The sequence below is a fragment of the Nerophis lumbriciformis genome, linkage group LG37 (genome assembly GCF_033978685.3).
Source record: "Nerophis lumbriciformis linkage group LG37, RoL_Nlum_v2.1, whole genome shotgun sequence".
Classification (NCBI taxonomy): Eukaryota; Metazoa; Chordata; class Actinopteri; order Syngnathiformes; family Syngnathidae; genus Nerophis; species Nerophis lumbriciformis.
The window spans coordinates 12826495-12847500 of record NC_084584.2 but is presented as its reverse complement, the minus strand read 5'-3'; the positions used below and the strand labels follow the sequence as shown (position 1 = coordinate 12847500).

Below are 21006 nucleotides of genomic sequence, written 5' to 3'. Positions count from 1 at the left end.
GATTCGATTCTTGGGGGTAACGAGTCAATTCAGACCCGATTCTCAATTCAAAATCTATAATTTTTTAATAGCATTAGATGCCAGTTCTATGATTCACTACATTCCTCCAGAAAATAGACAAACAGCTGTGATAAATGTTTGTATTACTTAAAAGAAAACTGGTTTTGCTTAATAAAATCTACCCAAACATTTAAATAAGGCAACACTTCTCTTTTCTATCTGCACAGCAGATATGATAATCTACATCAACAGTATGATTTGTCTGCGTGCCTGGACAGGACAGATTAAAAAATTATTTATTTTTTTTAATCGATTTTTTTGAATAGTTTAAGAATCGTTACAAATAATAATCACGATTATTCTGAAAATCAACCGTTTTTGACACCCTTAATGTTGACTATTCCATCCTTCCCTAAGAACACATGTCAAACTAATTTTTTAATGTGGCCTAGTGATGTGCGGATCGATACTAAAATATCGATTCCGCCGATACCAGATCTTTATGCTCTAATATCAATTCTCAAATCAACATATCAATACTTTAGTTCCGGGGTGTCAAAACCTTTTCCACCAAGACCCAAGTCATATTGTTAAATATAGCAATATATACAGTACAGGCCAAAAGTTTGGACACACCTCATTTCAATGTGTTTTATTTATTTTCATGACTATTTACATTGTAAATTGTCACTGAAGGCATAAAAACTACGAATGAACACGTGGAGTTATGTCATACTTGCCAACCTTGAGACCTCCGATTTCGGGAGGTGGGGGGGGCGTGGTTGGTGGGGGGGCGTGGTTAAGAGGGGTTACAGCTAGAATTCACCAAGCCAAGTATTTCATATATATATAAGAAATACTTGACTTTCAGTGAATTCTAGCTATATATATATATATATATATATATATATATATATATATATATATATATATATATATATATACACACACACAGTATATATACATTTTATTATATATATATATATATATATATATATATATATATATATATAAAAATAAGAGAAATACTTGAATGTTAGTGTTCATTTATTTACACATATACACACACATAAGACTCATCTACTCATTGTTGAGTTAAGGGTTGAATTGTCCATCCTTGTTCTATTTTCTGTCACTATTTTTCTAACCATGTTAGAAAGCATCTCCTTGTTGTGTGCGCAGTTGTGCACTGCACTCTCTAAAAGCCGTATATGTTATTGTCACATATGCATGTATAGTAGATGGCAGTATTGTCCTGTTTAAGAGTGTCACAACATTGCTGTTTACGGCAGACGAACTGCTTTACGGTAGACGAAAACGTGACTGCTGCTGTTGTGTGTTGTTGCTGCGCTGGAGGACGTTAATGAAACTGCCTAACAATAAACCCACATAAGAAACCAAGAACTCGCCCTCGATCATTCTACAGTTATAAAGTGATTGGGCAGGCATGCTGCTTATATTGTGGGAAAGCGGACGTGAAAACAGGCTGTCGACACGTCACTCAGGTCCGCTTGAATTTCGGGAGAAAATTTATCCCGGGAGGTTTTCGGGAGAGGCGCTGAATTTTGGGAGTCTCCTGGAAAATCCGGGAGGGTTGGCAAGTATGAGTTATGTACTTAACAAAAAAAAGTGAAATAACTGAAAACACGGTAGAAAATGGAAGGATGGATGTTTTATATTCTAGTTTCTTCAAAATAGCCACCCTTTGCTCTGATTACTGCTTTGCACACTCTTGGCATTCTCTCGATGAGCTTCAAGCACACCTGCAAAGTGAAAACCTTTTCAGGTGACTACCTCTTGAAGCTCATCGAGAGAATGCCAAGAGTGTGCAAAAAAGTAATCACAGCAAACTAGAAGAAACTAGAATATAAAATATGTTTTCAGTTATTTTACCTTTTTTGTCAAGTACATAACTCCACTAGGGCTGCAACAACTAATCGATTAAATCGATTATAAAAATAGTTGCCGATTAATTTAGTCATCGATTCGTTGGATCTACGCTATGCGCATGCGCGGAGGCAATTTTTTTTTTTTTTTTTAATAAACCTTTTATAAACTGCAACATGTACAAACAGCTGAGAAACAATAATCAAAATAAGTATGGTGCCAGTATGCTGTTTTTTCCCCCAATAAAATACTGGAAAGGATAGAAATGTAGTTTGTCTGTTTTATCCGATTATTAATCAAAGTAATAATCGACAGATTAATCGATTATCAAATTAATCGTTAGTTGCAGCCTTAAACTCCACATGTGTTCATTCATAGTTTTGATGCATTCAGTGACAATCTACAATGTAAAAAGTCATGAAAATAAAGAAAACCCATTGAATGAGAAGGTGTGTCTAAACTTTTGGCTTGTACTGTATATATAAAAATGGCCCCCACATATTTGGACTTTTTAGTATGCAGCCCTTGTTGGAAAAAGTTGGGACACCCCTGTATTAAAAACATACATTCCAAACATTAAATGCTTGTCCCCCTGACTTAAGATTTCAAAAGCAAGTACGTTATCTATCAATTGGTACGTAAAGAAATGTGATATAAGAATTGTGCAATAACATCATGAGGCAATTATACAAAACAACTCTGATACAGTAATTGCCATAACTGCAATGTCGTCCTCAATGAAAACCACTTTCCAAAGGTTATGGATCTCTTCAGGCTGAGGATGTTTAGTTACTTTAGTTGGTCCAAAAATACCATGGACTATTTGTTCAAAGTATTTTTGGTCAAAATGCACCAATGGTAGTCTCCCGAGTACAAAACAATACAATGGTAAGAGGCGGGGGAAAAAAAAGGCTGACCTTAGACCGCATGTCTCCCAACAGCTGACAGCATTAAACAGAAGTAGAAGCAGGGTTAGTATATTCTCTCTCTCTCTCTCACACACACACACACACACACACACACACACACACACACACACACACACACACACACACACACACACACACACACACACACACACACACACACACACACACACACACACACACACACACACACACACACACACCATGAAGTGTGACTAACACATTAGAGATCGACCGATATTGTTTACTCAGGACCGATACCGATTATTAGTAGTCAAAGAGGCCGATCATCGATATTTGAAGGCGATATTCATTTGCAGTAAAAGTAATTAAAGATGAATATTATACGTCAGTAAACATCTGGACAAGTTGTTTATGAACATTATTCTTTATGTAGTGACATAATGTTTTATGTGACGCTAATGTGTTTAATTTAGCATCAAAAAACATCAAAGACCTTTAATACGTGTGTCTAAAAGGAGCATTACCATTTACATTTCTTAAATACGACAAATCAAATATGTCATCTCTACATCGCAATAACTCACCCTCGACTCCATTTGATTCTTTTATTGTTGTGTATGTTAGGAACATTTAAATAAAAACAACTCTGGGCTCCTTTGCGTAGTTTATAGTTGAGATATTCAAGAGGGCGAAGATAATTTCTTCCTGGATGTTACAGAAAGTATGAGAATGTGTGAGCTGCTGCCTGCTCTTTATGTAATAAATAATCTCATATTTGTCAAGTTATTTACACAAAGTTTGGATTTTTGGCGGAGATATCTTTTCAGTCAGGGGGGTCTTAACTTTTTTGACAAGGCCCACTCAAATATTAACACTGAACTCTTAACTCTTGATTTTAGTTGTATTCAATATTTGTATCTAAGCTACTTATAGTTTACAACCTTGTCAAATGATATGATCACAAATGTTATTTATTGAACACATAACTTCGGGCTTAAGTCAGGCTGATTAGAAAACAAGTAATGACAATATGTATTGCATAAAATACCGTACATACAATTATGAAGTACTAAAATAAATGAACTAAATTAATAATGAATATGTTCCTTGACTAAACTGTCAATGAAATTAATGTACAAATTCAAATACAGCTTCACTACTTTAGTCAGAATTTTTGCACGTAAGAAACCTCTTAATAATTTTAGCTACAGACTTCTTCTGTTTGTTTGATATTGTCATTACCGCCACAAGTGGTGGAAAAGTGTATTACAACTGAGTATTGCTGAGGCTCAATTGAACCACTCAGTGCTGAGAAACAGATATTTTTTTGGCGGCCCAGCTATGTTTAAGAAACACACTTTTCTGCCATCTTCATGTCCATCCATCCCTGTCGCGTTATAGGACTGAATTATGTAACACGAGACTTGCCGAGCTGCGAGTGTTGTAGCGAAAACAAACAAAGGCCTGGAAGATGTAAGAAGGACAAAAACTGGATTTACCGGCAAAAATGAAACGTTTTGACGGTTAAGGAGAGGAAACGTACTGTCGGTGACCAGCACTGCGATGAGACAAAGGGGCGGGGCCTGGCCGCATGAGCGTCGCAGTAAAAGCAGCCGGGGGAGGAATTCTCACAAGAACTCAAATAAATGCCCTGTATGATATCAAAACATATTTGGGGGAAATTATTTTTATTCTTTAACGAATTATAAAGAAAAAATAATTGGGCTCCAGCAAAAGGGAAATGTTCTCATGCAGGGTAAAAGTGCTAGTTAGCTTGGGCAGCGATTATTATTCATCGACTTCACTTTTTTTTTTTTTTTTTTTAATTAAACCCAATATAGTTACGGTACTGTATTCCCTGGATTATTCAGCACACCGATCCGTAAATTTGAGAAGGAAAACGTTTTCTCCACCAGATATGTAATATGATATAAGCCGCAGATATGTACGTTGTGAAATAAGTTTTTTTACACAGAAATATTTAGTACATGTTTATTTACATACCTCAACTGTTTACAAACGGTGTCTGTAACACGGCAGTAAAACGGCTGATCAAACAAAACAGAAGTCATCTTCATGGACCCAACTCTTAATAATACTAACACACTCGTAAACGTGTAAGCATATCAGCTAATGCTAACGACGCTAGCTTGATTACATTACGATAGCGCGTACAAGTATGCATGAAAACACTCCTAGAGACATCACACGTGACTGTTTAATACGTAAAAATAGTTTTAGTTATATTGTAAAACTTACAAACCTTGAGCGAGCTAGCGCTCTAATCAGCTAAACAGACTAAATAACTCCACGGTGACATTTTAGTGAAACAATACAAAAAGAATGCCTTTGTCAGTTAATAATACTAACACACTTGTAAACGTGTTAGTATATTAGCTAATGCAAACGACTTTAGCTTGATTACTTTACGATAGCGCGTACAAGTATGCATGAAAACACTCCGACAGACATCACACGTGACGGTTTAATAAGTAAAAATAGTTTGTTATATTGTAAAACTTACAAACCTTGCGCAAGCTAGCGCTCCAATCAGCTAGACAAGACTAAATACTAACACACTCGTAAAAGTGTTAGCATATCAGCTAATGCTAACGACGCTAGCTTGATTACATTACGATAGCGCGTACAAGTATGCATGAAAACACTCCGACAGACATCACACGTGACGGTTTAATAAGTAAAAATAGTTTTAGTTATATTGTAAAACTTACAAACCTTGCGCAAGCTAGCGCTCCAATCAGCTAGACAAGACTAAATACTAACACACTCGTAAAAGTGTTAGCATATCAGCTAATGCTAACGACGCTAGCTTGATTACATTACGATAGCGCATACAAGTATGCATGAAAACACTCCTAGAGACATCACACGTGACGGTTTAATAAGTAAAAATAGTTTTAGCTATATTGTAAAACTTACAAACCTTGAGCGAGCTAGCGCTCTAATCAGCTAAACAGACTAAATAACTCCACGGTGACGTTTTAGTGAAACAATACAAAAAGAATGCCATTGTCAGTTAATAATACTAACACACTCGTAAACGTGTTAGCATATTAGCTAATGCTAACGACTTTAGCTTAATTACTTTACGATAGCAGGTACAAATATGCATGAAAACACTCCGACAGACATCACACATGACGGTTTAGTAAGTAAAAATAGTTTTAGTTATATTGTAAAACTTACAAACCTTGCGCAAGCTAGCGCTCCAATCAGCTACACAAGACTAAATACTAACACAATTGTAAACATGTTAGCATATCAGCTAAAGCTAATGACGCTAGCTTGATTACATTACAATAGCGCGTACAAGTATGCATGAAAACACTCCTAGAGACATCACACGTGACGGTTTAGTAAGTAAAAATAGTTTGTTATATTGTAAAACTTACAAACCTTGCGCGAGCTAGCGCTCCAATCAGCTAGACAAGACTAAATAACTTAATAATACTAACACACTCGTAAACGTGTTAGCATATTAACTAATGCTAACGACGCCAGCTTGATTACATTACGATAGCGCGTACAAGTATGCATGAAAACACTACTGCAGACATCACACGTGACGGTTTAGTAAGTAAAAATAGTTTTAGTTATATTGTAAAACTTACAAACCTTGCACGAGCTAGCGCTCCAATCAGCTAAACAGATTAAATAACTCCACGGGGACGTTTTAAGGAATTTACCAAAGTGAAACAATACAAAAAGAATGCCATTATCAGTTAACAATGCTAACACACTCGTAAATGTGTTAGCATATTAACTAATGCTAACGACGCCAGCTTGATTACATTACGATAGCGCGTACAGGTATGCATGAAAACACTACTGCAGACATCACACGTGACGGTTTAGTAAGTAAAAATAGTTTTAGTTGTATTGTAAAACTAACAAACCTTGCGCGAGCTAGCGCTCCAATCAGCTAGACAAGACTAAATAACTTAATAATACTAACACACTCGTTAACGTGTTAGCATATTAACTAATGCTAACGACGCCAGCTTGATTACATTACGATAGCGCGTACAAGTATGCATGAAAACACTACTGCAGACATCACACGTGACGGTTTAGTAAGTAAAAATAGTTTTAGTTATATTGTAAAACTTACAAACCTTGCGCGAGCTAGCGCTCCAATCAGCTAAACAGACTGAATAACTCCACGGGGACGTTTTACGGAATTTACCAAAGTGAAACAATACAAAAAGAATGCCATTATCAGTTAACAATACTAACACACTCGTAAACGTGTTAGCATATTAGTTAATGCTAACGACGCAAGCTTGATTACTTTACGATAGCACGTGCAAATATGCATGAAAACAATCCTACAGACATCACACGTGGGACGGTTTAGTAAGTGTAAATAGTTTTAGTTATATTGTAAAACGGGCAGCACGGTGGTTCAGGGGTTAATGCATGTGCCTCACAATACGAAGGTCCTGAGTTCAATCCCGGGCTCGGGATCTTTCTGTGTGGAGTTTGCATGTTCTCCCCGTGACTGTGTGGGTTCTCTCCGGGTACTCCGGCTTCCTCCCACCTCCAAAGACATGCACCTGGGGATAGGTTGATTGGCCACACTTAATTGGCCCTAGTGTGTGAATGTTGTCTGTCTATCTGTGTTGGCCCTGTGATGAAGTGGAGACTTGTCCAGGGTGTACACCGCCCTCCGCCCGATTGTAGCTGAGATAGACTTCAGCGCCTCCCGCAACCCCGAAGGGAATAAGTGGTAGAAAATGGATGGATGGATGGACACAAAGTTCAATGAGCAGTTTGTGTTGTGTGTGACCATGTGTGTTGGTTGAATTTTTTTTTCTGCACCATGACTAGGGAAGGTCAAAGAGGTAAATGCTGTCAAGTTATTTACATTGATGTGCAATTGCCACTGACTCGAGTCATTTTTGTTGGCCACCACAAGGTGACAAAATGGTATTTATCAGAACGCTAACTATTTGTATATTATATGAAAGCGCCCAAATTGCTTATTGGACTTGTGGCGTCTCGCGGGCCAAATTGAAGACGCCGGTGGGCCACATTTGGCACCCCGGTATTATTCACTGTAAGCCGCATATATATACACGTTGTGAAATGAGTTATTTACACAGAAATATTTTGTATATGTTGTTTTGTATACCTTAATTTGTTTCCAAACTGTGTCTGTAACACGGCAGTAAAATGACTGACCAAACAAAACAGAAGTCATTGTCATGGACCCACTAGCTCTCCAATCAGCTAAACAGACTCAATAACTCCACGGTGACGTTTTGGTGAATTTACGGAGGAATTTTGTGATGTTTTAGTAAGTACGAATGTTGTCTGTCTATCTGTGTTGGCCCTGTGATGAGGTGGCAACTTGTCCAGGGTGTACCCCGCTTTCCGCCCGAATGCAGCTGAGATAGGCTCCAGCACCCCCCGCGACCCCGATAGGGACAAGCGGTAGAAAATGGATGGATGGATATTGTAAAACTTACAACCGTCGCTTGGAGTGATGAATGAAGAATGCATACGAGGAGAAACGCATTGGACGGCGAGATGACGGACTGGCACTTGTACTTCCGGGTGAAAGCTCAAAAGAGAAGGGTACTCCAGCACATGCAGTGAGTGAACTCGCCCAAAAGATTGCATGTGTTTTATGAAATCTATTTTTGTTAGAGTAATTGTTTCTAAATTATCACAAAAACTTTGTATTACATTGAGTTCCTAGCAGGGGGACGGGAGCTGTCTTTGAAACCTACCAAGAAGAAGGCTCGTAAAACTCCACTGTGTAAGGGGGAGAGCCACATGAAGGGTTTTCTGTTTTCTCTCATGTATGGTAATCAACAGAAGGATGTTGTTCTGGCCCAAGGACTTCAAAGCGGTGAGATGACATGATCTGCCCAATTTCCAGACGAACTCTTTTTGAACGCTTTTTTGGACCTCCTTTTGAACTATTTTATGGAACTCTTTTTGAACTATTTTACGAACCTTTGTCCTTTGGAAGCAGTGATGGGGAGGGTCCAAAATAAAAGAAGGAGGCATGCCATCTTTTGGCAGAGCGTGCTGGAGATTGTAGAAGGATACAATGTCCGGGCGACTCTCCTCAATATATTGAGTCCAAATTGAATTCTGTCTCAGTTTAATTCTTTGCCTCTTGTCTTGTTTAATAGATGTCATCAGTGTTTGAACCTGACAATTTTCATTTTGGCTGTCAGCTTAGAAAAACTCATTAATTAGCCGTAGGAAAAAAAGTAGCGGCTTATAGTCCAAAATTTACGGTATGTTGTCGTTATAACAAGAATATCGGTCGATCTCCCTAACACAAAGGTACAGTTCAACGTTTTTTTTTATACCAGCGCGTCTGCAAGAGCCTCTTCTACATCTGAGCCGGTGTTGAGGACCCTCATGGCGCTGACCGAGGATGACAGGCGGCTGGACTGACCCATGCCGAAACTGGACCCTGCAGGTGGAACCAAAACGGACGGAAGTGAGAGGAGGAGGAGGAGGATGGAGGACGCGGGGGTTGAACATGCTGTGCGTGAAGGGGGGTAAAAAACAACGCTGGGGACGACTCCTGCTCGTCCATCTTTAATGCACACACAGGTGTAAGTCCATGTCATGGCTTGTTAGAGGAAACATGGCTGAAAGAAAATACATGACACCGCATGCGATTCCACTGGAGGCTTCGGCGTCCTGGAGCCAAATAAATCAAAATACAAGCAGAGGCGGAATACGGACGAGAGAAAGAGAAAGAGAAAGAAAAAGAAAGCGTCTCAACAAAAGCAAGGCACTAAAGATGAAGGCAGAGTGGGTGGGTGGTTGAGGTACGAAGAAGGAGATGTACTCAGCCTTCACCTGCAGCCCCAAAAGCATCAGGTGTGTGGAGAGCTCCAGTGGAGCGAGAGTAGCTCCGTGTGGCTGCAACCGACATTAACACACACAATTTATGGCTGAATCACCGCGCTGCTACGTTGCAGGAAGTGAGTGGAGACAGAAAAGTCCAAAAAATAAAACCAATAACATGCAGGTGATCATTATTTCCTACATCTTTCAGCAAGGCAGCGAAAGAAAAAAAAAGGCCTCAACACTGCTCATCATTATCATCATCATCATCATCATCATCACCGCCATGGGGGCGGGGCCGCTACTGCTACTCACCGAGGGGTGCGAATGAGCGAATGGGGCTGGTGTCCCGGCTGCTCTCCCTGCTGGCCTCTCGGCTGCAGCCCTGACTCATACTGGGCCGGGGGATACGACTGCCCCGAGCTGACGCCAGCCGGGGGGAAGCGGGGAAGTGTGCGCGGGGGAGAGGGGACGAGAGCCGCGCCGCAGCAGAAGGAAAGACGAGGAGGAAGAACATCGGTGGTGAGACGGACGTCGAGCGTGAAACAGAGAGCAAGACACAAACGTGAGGGGTGACGGAGGCGTGGAAGAAAGGGCGGGTGAGGAATAACCACATGGATGATTGACACGGGTCAGAACATGAGCACAGGTCTACTTGCATCGGGGAGATCAAAGAACATGCAACTTAAAGGGTGATACTGAGAAGGCCAAGCCCGCACAAGCATGAGCGCATTAAAACATGCATCACTGTGCCTTCTTCAGACTTCTGATTGGCTCAGTTGGGCATCAATAGCACCACCTGGTGCTTTGGCATGCACACAACAGCTCGTAAAGCAGGGTGTCAAACTCATTTCCATTGTTAACAGTGAGTAATAACTGAAACTAACACAATGTGTAATGTGTAACGATTCGCCTGGTGATGTTATTACACAATTGCCAAGACATTTGATCAATAGATTGTTTTATGCAGACTGGCAGCTCAGCCAGTCGCCAGAATTTACGGTGTTTTTTTTTACAGCATATTACTGTTAATAGAAAAATGCTACCAGTGTTTATACAGTATAATTTTTTTTATAATTTTATCCTAAATTTATGGTTGTTTTTACGGTGTATTAGTGTTAATAGAAAAATGCTACCACTGTTTTTACAGTATTATGTTTTAAATAATTTTATCCTAAATTTATGGTTGTTTTTACGGTGTATTACTGTTAATAGAAAAATGCTACCAGTGTTTATACAGTATAATTTTTTTAATAATTTTATCCTAAATTTATGGTTGTTTTTACGGTGTATTACTGTAAATAGAAAAATGCTACCACTGTTTATACAGTATAATTTTTTTTAAATAATTGTATCCTAAATTTATGGTTGTTTTTACGGTGTATTACTGTTAACAGAAAAATGCTACCAGTGTTTATACAGTATAATTTTTTTTATAATTGTATCCTAAATTTATGGTTGTTTTTACGGTGTATTACTGTAAATGGGGCGGCGTGGCGCAGTGGAAGAGTGGCCGTGCGCAACCCGAGGGTCCCTGGTTCAATCCCCACCTAGTACCAACCTCGTCATGTCCGTTGTGTCCTGAGCAAGACACTTCACCCTTGCTCCTGATGGCTGCTGGTTAGCGCCTTGCATGGCAGCTCCCGCCATCAGTGTGTGAATGTGTGTGTGAATGGGTAAATGTGGAAGTAGTGTCAAAGCGCTTTGAGTACCTTGAAGGTAGAAAAGCGCTATACAAGTACAACCCATTTATCATTTATTATCATTTAAATAGAAAAATACTACCACTGTTTATACAGTATAATTTTTTTTAAATAATTGTATCCTTAATTTATGGTTGTTTTTACGGTGTATTACTGTTAATAGAAAAATGCTACCAGTGTTTATACAGTATAATTTTTTTTAAATAATTGTATCCTAAATTTATGGTTGTTTTTACGGTGTATTACTGTTAATAGAAAAATGCTACCAGTGTTTATACAGTATAATTTTTTTTTATAATCGTATCCTAAATTTATGGTTGTTTTTACGGTGTATTACTGTAAATAAAAAAATGCTACCACTGTTTATACAGTATAATTTTTTTTAAATAACTATCCTAAATGTATGGTTGTTTTTACGGTGTATTACTGTAAATAGAAAAATGCTACCACTGTTTATACAGTATAATTTTTTTTAAATAATTGCATCCTAAATTTATGGTTATTTTTACGGTGTTTTACTGTTAATAGAAAAATGCTACCAGTGTTTATACAGTATAATTTTTTTATAATTGTATCCTAAATTTATGGTTGTTTTTACGGTGTATTACTGTTAATAGAAAAACGCTACCAGTGTTTATGCATTATAATTTTTTTTAAATAATTGTATCCTAAATTTATGGTTATTTTTACGGTGTTTTACTGTTAATAGAAAAATGCTACCAGTGTTTATACAGTATAATTTTTTTATAATTTTATCCTAAATGTATGGTTGTTTTTACGGTGTATTACTGTTAATAGAAAAAAAATCGGTACCACTGTTTTTTACGGTAAAATTCTGGCGACTGAGCAGCCAGTTTTTTTTAATCATTAAATCTATGGTTGTTGTATTTACAGTGTATTACTGTAAATGGAAAAACAGTACCAAAGGTTTTGTTTATTTAACTGAAAAAATCTGGTAACTGTGCAACCAGTTTGTTTTTTACCGTAAAATCTATTGTCATTTTTACAATGTACAATTTAATGGATAATTTGCTTTGACATCAAGTCAATCAGATTTTAAAACATTTTTAAAGTTTGTAATATAAGATTTGTGACATTATTAGGAAACATAAAAATAATCGTTGAACTACTTTCCAACCTAAATTCATACAATTCTAACGAATACGAGAACATTTCCGCGGAAATTTTGAGCAGCCTGCTATCTGTGCTGTGAAGCTACGGCTATGTCGATCGAAGCTAAACCAACTGGGAACCAATTAGCATACTTACAAGATGGTGCCCAGTATAAAAAAAATATGATTTTTAGGTTTAAACAAACAAAATTAGCTAAAATGCTAGCAGAAATGTTAGCATGCCAACAAAGGAGAAGTTAACATACTCCTAAAATGGTGCCAAGTATCCAAATGCTCGGCTTGTAGGCGTAAACATACTAAATTAGCTAAAATGCTAGCAAAAACCGTTAGCATGCTAACAGAGGAGAAGTTAACATACAAAATTAGCTAAAATGTTAGCATGATAACATAGGAGAAGTTAACATACTCCTAAGATGGTTCCAAGTATCAACATTCATGGTGTGTAGGTCTGAACATACAAAATTAGCTAAAGAACATTAAACGTTAGCATGCGAATGTTTGCATGTTAACAAGTATCAATTAACTATTTTTTTTTGTATAAAGGAAGCAAATTAGCTCAAATGTGAGCATAAAACGTTAGCACACTAACATTAATTTACAAACATTAGCATGCTAACATAGGAGAGGTTGACAAACTCATAAGAAGATGCCAAATATCAAATTCCATGGCTTGTTAAAAAAGTTAAAGTTAAAGTACCAATGATTGTCACACACACACACTAGGTGTGGCGAGATTATTCTCTGCATTTGACCCATCACCCTTGATCACCCCCTGGGAGGTGAGGGGAGCAGTGGGCAGCAGCGGTGGCCGCGCCCGGGAATCATTTTTTTGGTGATTTAACCCCCAATTCCAACCCTTGATGCTGTAGGTGTAAACATACACAATTAGCTAAAAATGCTACCATAAAATGTTAGCATGATTTTTTTTTTTGACATAGGATGAGTTAGCATACATCTAAGATGGGGCCAAGTATCAAAACCCATGATTTTTTTGGGTATAAACAAACAAAATGAGCTAAAATGTTAGCATGCCAACGTCAGCGTGCTAACACGTGAGCGAATCAGAAGAAATACTGCTGAACAACAATAGTATTAAAGATTCATACGTACGTCAAGCAGGTATTTCAGCTTTTATTTTACGATTTTTTTTTTGTAATGTATGATAGTATAATGTTTGCTAGACCAGCATTTTTCAACCTTTTTTGAGCCAAGGCACATTTTTTAAATAAAGAAAATACAGAGTAGTGCTTTAGTTCCTGTTTTGCGCTGTTATTTTGGTGACCTGTTTTGTTGTTTGTTTTCCTGTCGCAGCTTCACGCCTTCCTTTGAGTGCTATCGCCTGACCTGCTTTGTGTTAGCAATCGAGACTATTTTCAGTTGTGCGTCAGTATCCTTCTTTGTGGGGAAATTGTTGATTGTCATGTCATGTACGGATGTACTTTGTGGACGCCATCTCTGCTCCACACGCTGTAAGTTTTTGCTGTCGTCCAGCATTCTGTTTTTGTTTACGTTGTTGCAAGTTCAATTTTGCTTTTTGCCATCCCTAAGCTTCAGTGGCTTTTCCTTTCCATTTTGTTCATTTTTGGTTTAATCATTGCATTACCGTTTTACCTGCACGCCGCTGTGCTCTGCATATTGGGATCACGACAAACCATCCTCGACGCGTTCAGACTTCTACAAAGCAATGAACTACCTGCTGCCACCTACTGACGTGGAGTATTACATGGTTAACCTGCCGAGCTCTACACGGCACAGACACTCGTTAATGGCACATTATTTGCAGATTATAATTATTGATTTGCAAAAAAATATTTTTTGGGACCATTTAGGTGAAGTTGCAAAATATCTCATGGCCGCGGCACAGTGGTTGAAAAACACTGCTCTAGACAGCACAGACACTCATCAACGGCACATTTGCGGATTATAATTACTGGTTTGCAAAAAATATTTTTAACCCAATTAGGTGAAATGAGATAATATCTCACGGTACACTAGTGTGCCGCGGCACAGTGGTTGAAAAACACTGTGCTAGATTATTAGATATTGTTGAATAAAAATAAAGTAGTTTAATGAAACGTTATTTCCAGGTGTTTTACGAGCCACATAAAATGAAGAGACTGGCTAGACGTGGCCCCCGGGCCTTGAGTTTGACACCTGTGCTGGAAAGGCATTTGCAGTTTTCTTTCAAAACCCACATACATGCGAGCATAGCCTTGGCCTAATCACAGCGTGCATTTCAAACCAATTAATTTGTCTGATCAGGAAAAAACCCCTCAGTATTTACAAGATGCACCTGACGTTTGCTGTGCTCACATTTAACACTTCTACAGGATTCATTTAAGCGGAATCACGGGGGAGGGGGGGGGGTCTGCATTCGCAATCGAGTCCCGGTCTTAATTGCACTCAACGCCTCAGCGGCCGCCCAGCCAATCGGGGTTAATCACAGCCTAGATGGGAGGGGCTACAGCCACCCTGTGAAGCTTAATGGGCGGAGCCTGAGCAAGTCTCTGGTCCACTGGGGGGTGTTAGTGCAGAGACATGCTTTCATGTGGACCACATGTTAGCTTGGCATGCAGGGAAGAGGTTAGGGATGGGTACCTTGCACAATTCAACACATACGCTCACTACCTGGTACTCACCACTACACAGTTTTGGTACTTGTGTGTAATACATGTTCATTTCTTCAATAATAACATACCGTATTTTTCGGACTATAAGTCGCAGTTTTTTTTCATACTTTGGCCGGGCTCCAGTGCGACTTATATATGTTTTTTTCCTACTTTATTATGCATTTTCGGCAGGTGCGACTTATACTCCGAAAAATACGGTAGTTGACAATAATAACTGTGCACTTCAGTTGTCACGTCTTGTTTTCCTACTTGTGAGGATTATCTGCACGTTAGAGATGCGCGGTTTGCGGAAACAACCGCGGAGTCCGCGGATTATCCGCGGGTCGGGCGGTTGAAATAAAAAAAAATTAGATTTTATCCGCGGGTCGGGTCGGGCAATTGAAATAAAAAAAAAATTTGATTTTAAATAGATTCAGGCGGGTGGCAGTTAAACCAATTCGGAAATATATATCCATAGTTAAATGTTGTTACCCACATACGAAAAACGAGCAGGCACCTGCAGCATATGCCACAACAGAAGAAGAAAAAAAAAAGAGATGGCAACGCCGGCAGCAAACGTGGTACGCGACAAACTAAAAAAGGGAATACTAAAGACCAGGGGAAAAAAAGGCCAGAAAAGTTCAGCGTGGACTCGTTTTTATGAGGTTGTAAATCAGGATGATAGTAATGCTGGCTACGTGATTTGCAAGAGATGCGACGCTGTTTATGTCTACGACAGTCACAAAACCGGGACATCTAACATGGTGCATCACATTTGTGCAAAACCCCGAACCTCCACAAACACCCTGAGCATGAGCAGTTTCGTCCGCTGTGATCCCAGAAGAGTGCCACAGGATGTTAAAACAAGGCTTACAGATGCATGTGTGAACGCAGCTGCCTGCAGCAGTTTGAGTGGCGCGAGTGCGCTTGGAGATGCGCTCAACGCGGCTCCCAGTTGATTGCGCACTGGTGTGCGTCTGGGCCGTGACAGCGTGGCACGCATTGAATGTCTCTGCTCCATTGGATCAGTCTCCTTTCTTTAACAGGCAAAAGCTTTATAACCTCACTAATGCCTTGCATCGTCTATATTAGATATATAACAACGGGCGGGTGGCGGATGGCGGGCGGGTGCGGTTTTGATTAAATGTTAGTTCGGGTGGATGGCGGATGGTTGACGACTTTTGTGATGCGGTTGCGGATGAAATAATTGCCTATCCGCGCATCTCTACTGCACGTACACATTCATTCCATTTTGTCCCCCGGGTGTTGCTGTAGTCAGGAAGTCTTTGCCACCATGATGACGACACGTTTACGCCATAGACATCTTGTAAGTAGACGCAGCATTGGCTGCTGTGACGCGAGAAATTGGGCCGCCATCTTGGAGTGGTGACAGTTGACAGGTAGAAAACAAATATGGTGTTCAGCGTTTTCCTGCTCAACAAATGAGTGAACTGTTGAAAATAGGAATCGGGGGATTACTTTTCACAAGTAAGATTTAACATTAACGTACTATTGGTTCAGTGTGCATATTGTATATAGTTCTCTACAAACCTATGAAATGTTCTATTTTGTCTTCATTATTTTGTCAGAATGCTTCATTTGTATGTGAAAATCACAAATAAATCTTCTGGGGGAGGATGACGCCCCTACAGGGGTTTAGTTTACAAACTTTCAGCCCCACCTAAAACAAAATTCACCAGCCACCACTGATTATGATGCATTCTCATTTTAAGCAAAGTATAAGACAATACTTTAACAGTATAATTGTAATCAGGAATAAGTCTTCAAGTAACAATATTCAAATACTAACATTGTTGGGTAAGACAGAATTTGGTTTCATTCTGGATCCAGTGAAACAGATTGGTGGTTTTAGCTGATATAAAGACTTTCAGGTGTTTATATATGTTTATGTTGAAGTATTTGGCAGACGCTTTTATCCAAAGTGACATACATAAAAAATATATAAAACAATCACTGTAAACATGATCATTTAAGGGAAGAATGTAATACAAAATATCAATACAAAGTGTCAAGACATAATAAACTCTGCTGCTGCAGCAACAGAGATACAGTCTATAAGATGTATAGATATCTAATGTAGTCATACATTGTTTATGTAGCATGTATATATAACCTAATCATATTGTCTCTTCAACTTAAAAATAGCTGACCGTTTTTTTCCCCCTTCTCTGGGATTATATTCCCAGTTTTGATCTCGGACGTCTGGTCACTTATAGCATATAAGAATATTCTATTACTGTTAAGCAAACTATGAATAATAAACCACGTGTCCTTTATCATAGCCACACGTATGACAAAAAAAACGCATGAAAATCAGTGGTATTCAGTGAGGTAAGGTGAATTAAATGCGCTGACAGTTCATTGCTCCTGCCAAATGAATTGCACTGAGTGGAGCGGATCACCACTCCAAGATGGCGGCCCCGCGTCTCGTCAGCACCAGTAGGCAGTAGCGCTCCACGCTGCGTCTACTTAGAAGATGTCTATGGTTTACACTGCAAGCCAAAGTGTCCCAAATCCCAATGTTTTTTTTTCCTCAGCTGACTGTGTACACTGCAAGTAAAAAGGGATCTTTTTCAGACTCCAGTGCAAATGTGGCCCCGACGTCACTTGCACGCGCAGTTCTAGAAAATTAAAACAAAGGAAGTCGACCGGATTACATAGATGAACAATGAAGTCGTTACTACGACAAATTAAAATAATTCGCCATACCTTAAAACGGAGTGTTTTTTTTACGTGAAAATAAAATATATTACTTTATTTGAGTGGATATATATAATATATATAGTGTAATATAATTGGGAGGGTTCTAATCTTTTTATGGCCTTATAGTAGAGGAGACACGGACATCAGCGTGGATATACGTTAGCTTTACTTTTCAACTCACTTACGTAAACAACTTACGCAATGTACGTAACGTGAGAAAATATGGGACAGAGTAGGCCTCAATTCCCGTCCTTCAACAATCGCCATTTCTTTGGTATCAAGTATATTATATATATACATTTTCATGTATTACATTTGCCTATTTGCACACTAGTGACTGAATTTAATGTGAAGTGAATGTTTATTTATTTATCTGCTTGTGTCAAGATATACAATATTACTGCTCACGCCCCCTCTGAAGTAAATGTGTATAGAACTGCATGTGTCAAAATATAAACTATTACACGATTGCCTCTCAGGCCCCCCCTGAAATTTAATGTTTATCTATCCGTATGTCTCAAGATATACAATATTACCTCTCACGCCCCCCTGAAATGAATGTTTATTTATGTATCTGTATGTGTCAAGATATACAATATTACCTCTCACGCTCCCTGAAGTGAATGTTTATTTGTGTAAAGACATACACTATTGAGTCTCATGCCCCCCTTAAGCGAATATTTATATATTTATCTGTGTGTGTCAAGATATAGATTATTACCTCTCACGCCCCCCTGAAGTAAATGTTGATTTATCTGTGTGTCAAAATATGCGCTATTACACGATTGTTGCTCACACCCCCCTAAAATGTGTCAAGATATACAATATTACCTCTCATGCCCCCTCTGAAGTGTCAAAATATGCGCTATTACACGGTTGTCTCTCACGCCCCCCTAAAATTAATGTTTATTTATCTATATGTGTCAAGATATACAATATTACTCTGAAGTGTCAAAAATGCGCTACGACACTATTGTCTCACACGCCTCCCTGAAGTGAATGTTTGTTTATCTGTATGTGTCAAAATATACGCTATTACACGATTGACTCTCACGCCCCCCCTGAAATTAATGTTTATTTATTTAAGATGTACAATATTACCTCTCACACCCCGCTGGAGTAAATGTTGATTTATCTGTATGTGTCAAAATATGCGCTACTACACTATTGTCTCTCACGCCCCCTCTAAAATTAATGTTTATTTATCCGTATGTCTCAAGATATAGAATATTACCTCTCACACCGCCCCTGAAATATTTATATATTTATCTGTATGTGTCAAGATATAGAATATTACCTCTCACGCCCCCCTGAAGTAAATGTTGATTTATCTGTATGTGTCAAAATATGCGCTATTACACGATTGTCTCTCACACCCCCCTAAAATTAATATTTATTTATCCGTATGTGTCAAGATATACAATATTACCTCTCACGCCCCGCTGAAGTAAATGCTGATTTATCTGTATGTGTCAAAATATGCGCTATTACACGATTGTCTCTCACACCCCCCCTAAAATTAATGTTTATTTATCCGTATGTGTCAAGATATACAATATACCTCTCACACCCCGCTGAAGTAAATGTTGACTTATCTGAAGTGTCAAAATATGCGCTACTACACTATTGTCTCTCACGCCCCCCCTAAAATTAATGTTTATTTATCCGTATGTCTCAAGATATACAATATTACCTCTCACACCGCCCCTGAAATGTTTATATATTTATCTGTATGTGTCAAGATATACAATATTACCTCTCACACCCCGCTGAAGTAAATGTTGATTTATCTGTATGTGTCAAAATATGCGCTATTACACGATTGTCTCTCACGCTGCCCCCTAAAATTAATGTTTATTTATCCGTATGTGTCAAGATATACATTACCCCTCATGCCCCCTCTGAAGTGTCAAAATATGCGCTACTACACTATTGTCTCTCACGCCCCCTCTAAAATTAATGTTTATTTATCCGTATGTCTCAAGATATACAATATTACCTCTCACACCGCCCCTGAAATATTTATATATTTATCTGTATGTGTCAAGATATAGAATATTACCTCTCACACCGCCCCTGAAATGTTTATATATTTATCTGTATGTGTCAAGATATACAATATTACCTCTCACACCCCGCTGAAGTAAATGTTGATTTATCTGTATGTGTCAAAATATGCGCTATTACACGATTGTCTCTCACGCTGCCCCCTAAAATTAATGTTTATTTATCCGTATGTGTCAAGATATACAATATTACCCCTCATGCCCCCTCTGAAGTGTCAAAATATGCGCTACTACACTATTGTCTCTCACGCCACCTCTAAAATTAATGTTTATTTATCCGTATGTCTCAAGATATACAATATTACCCCTCACACCGCCCCTGAAATATTTATATATTTATCTGTATGTGTCAAGATATAGAATATTACCTCTCACACCGCCCCTGAAATATTTATATATTTATCTGTATGTGTCAAGATATAGAATATTACCTCTCACGCCCCCCTGAAGTAAATGTTGATTTATCTGTATGTGTCAAAATATGCGCTATTACACGATTGTCTCTCACACCCCCCTAAAATTAATGTTTATTTATCCATATGTGTCAAGATATACAATATTACCTCTCACGCCCCGCTGAAGTAAATGCTGATTTATCTGTATGTGTCAAAATATGCGCTATTACACGATTGTCTCTCACCCCCCCTAAAATTAATGTTTATTTATCCGTATGTGTCAAGATATACAATATTACCTCTCACACCCCGCTGAAGTAAATGTTGATTTATCTGTATGTGTCAAAATATGCGCTATAACACGATTGTCTCTCACGCTCCCCCCTAAAATTAATGTTTATTTATCCGTATGTGTCAAGATATACAATATTACCCCTCATGCCCCCTCTGAAGTGTCAAAATATGCGCTACTACACGATTGTCTCTCACGCCCCCCCTAAAATTAATTTTTATTTATCCGTATGTCTCAAGATATACAATATTACCTCTCACACCGCCCCTGAAATGTTTATATATTTATCTGTATGTGTCAAGATATAGAATATTACCTCTCAAGCCCCCCTGAAGTAAATGTTGATTTATCTGTATGTGTCAAAATATGCGCTATTACACGATTGTCTCTCACGCCCCCCCTAAAATTAATTTTTATTTATCCGTATGTCTCAAGATATACAATATTACCTCTCACACCGCCCCTGA

General features: G+C 38.5%; 1 protein-coding gene and 1 long non-coding RNA gene across 22 annotated transcripts in view; one reads left to right on the top strand and one right to left on the bottom strand.

Moving 5' to 3' along the window:
* Positions 1 to 10486, top strand: part of LOC133577497 (uncharacterized) — a 19554-nt gene extending 9068 nt beyond the window's left edge. Inside the window, exons 3-5 of the long non-coding RNA XR_009811740.1 lie at positions 9131 to 9240; positions 9636 to 9754; positions 9829 to 10486. This is a non-coding gene — a long non-coding RNA (uncharacterized lncRNA). The remainder of the gene's footprint in view (positions 1 to 9130; positions 9241 to 9635; positions 9755 to 9828) is intronic.
* The window catches only part of clasp2 (cytoplasmic linker associated protein 2), a 181597-nt gene that overhangs the window by 51968 nt on the left and 108623 nt on the right, over positions 1 to 21006 (bottom strand). For 12 of the 21 annotated variants that reach the window (XM_061931367.1, XM_061931376.1, XM_061931368.1 and 9 more), the window contains 4 exons: positions 9933 to 10040; positions 9636 to 9692; positions 9128 to 9240; positions 2805 to 2828 (listed from right to left, as the gene is read on the bottom strand). In XM_061931367.1, coding sequence (XP_061787351.1) covers positions 2805 to 2828; positions 9128 to 9240; positions 9636 to 9692; positions 9933 to 10040 — 302 coding nt within the window. The remainder of the gene's footprint in view (positions 1 to 2804; positions 2829 to 9127; positions 9241 to 9635; positions 9693 to 9932; positions 10041 to 21006) is intronic. The other 9 variants (XM_061931378.1, XM_061931379.1, XM_061931380.1 and 6 more) reach the window with 5 other exon arrangements.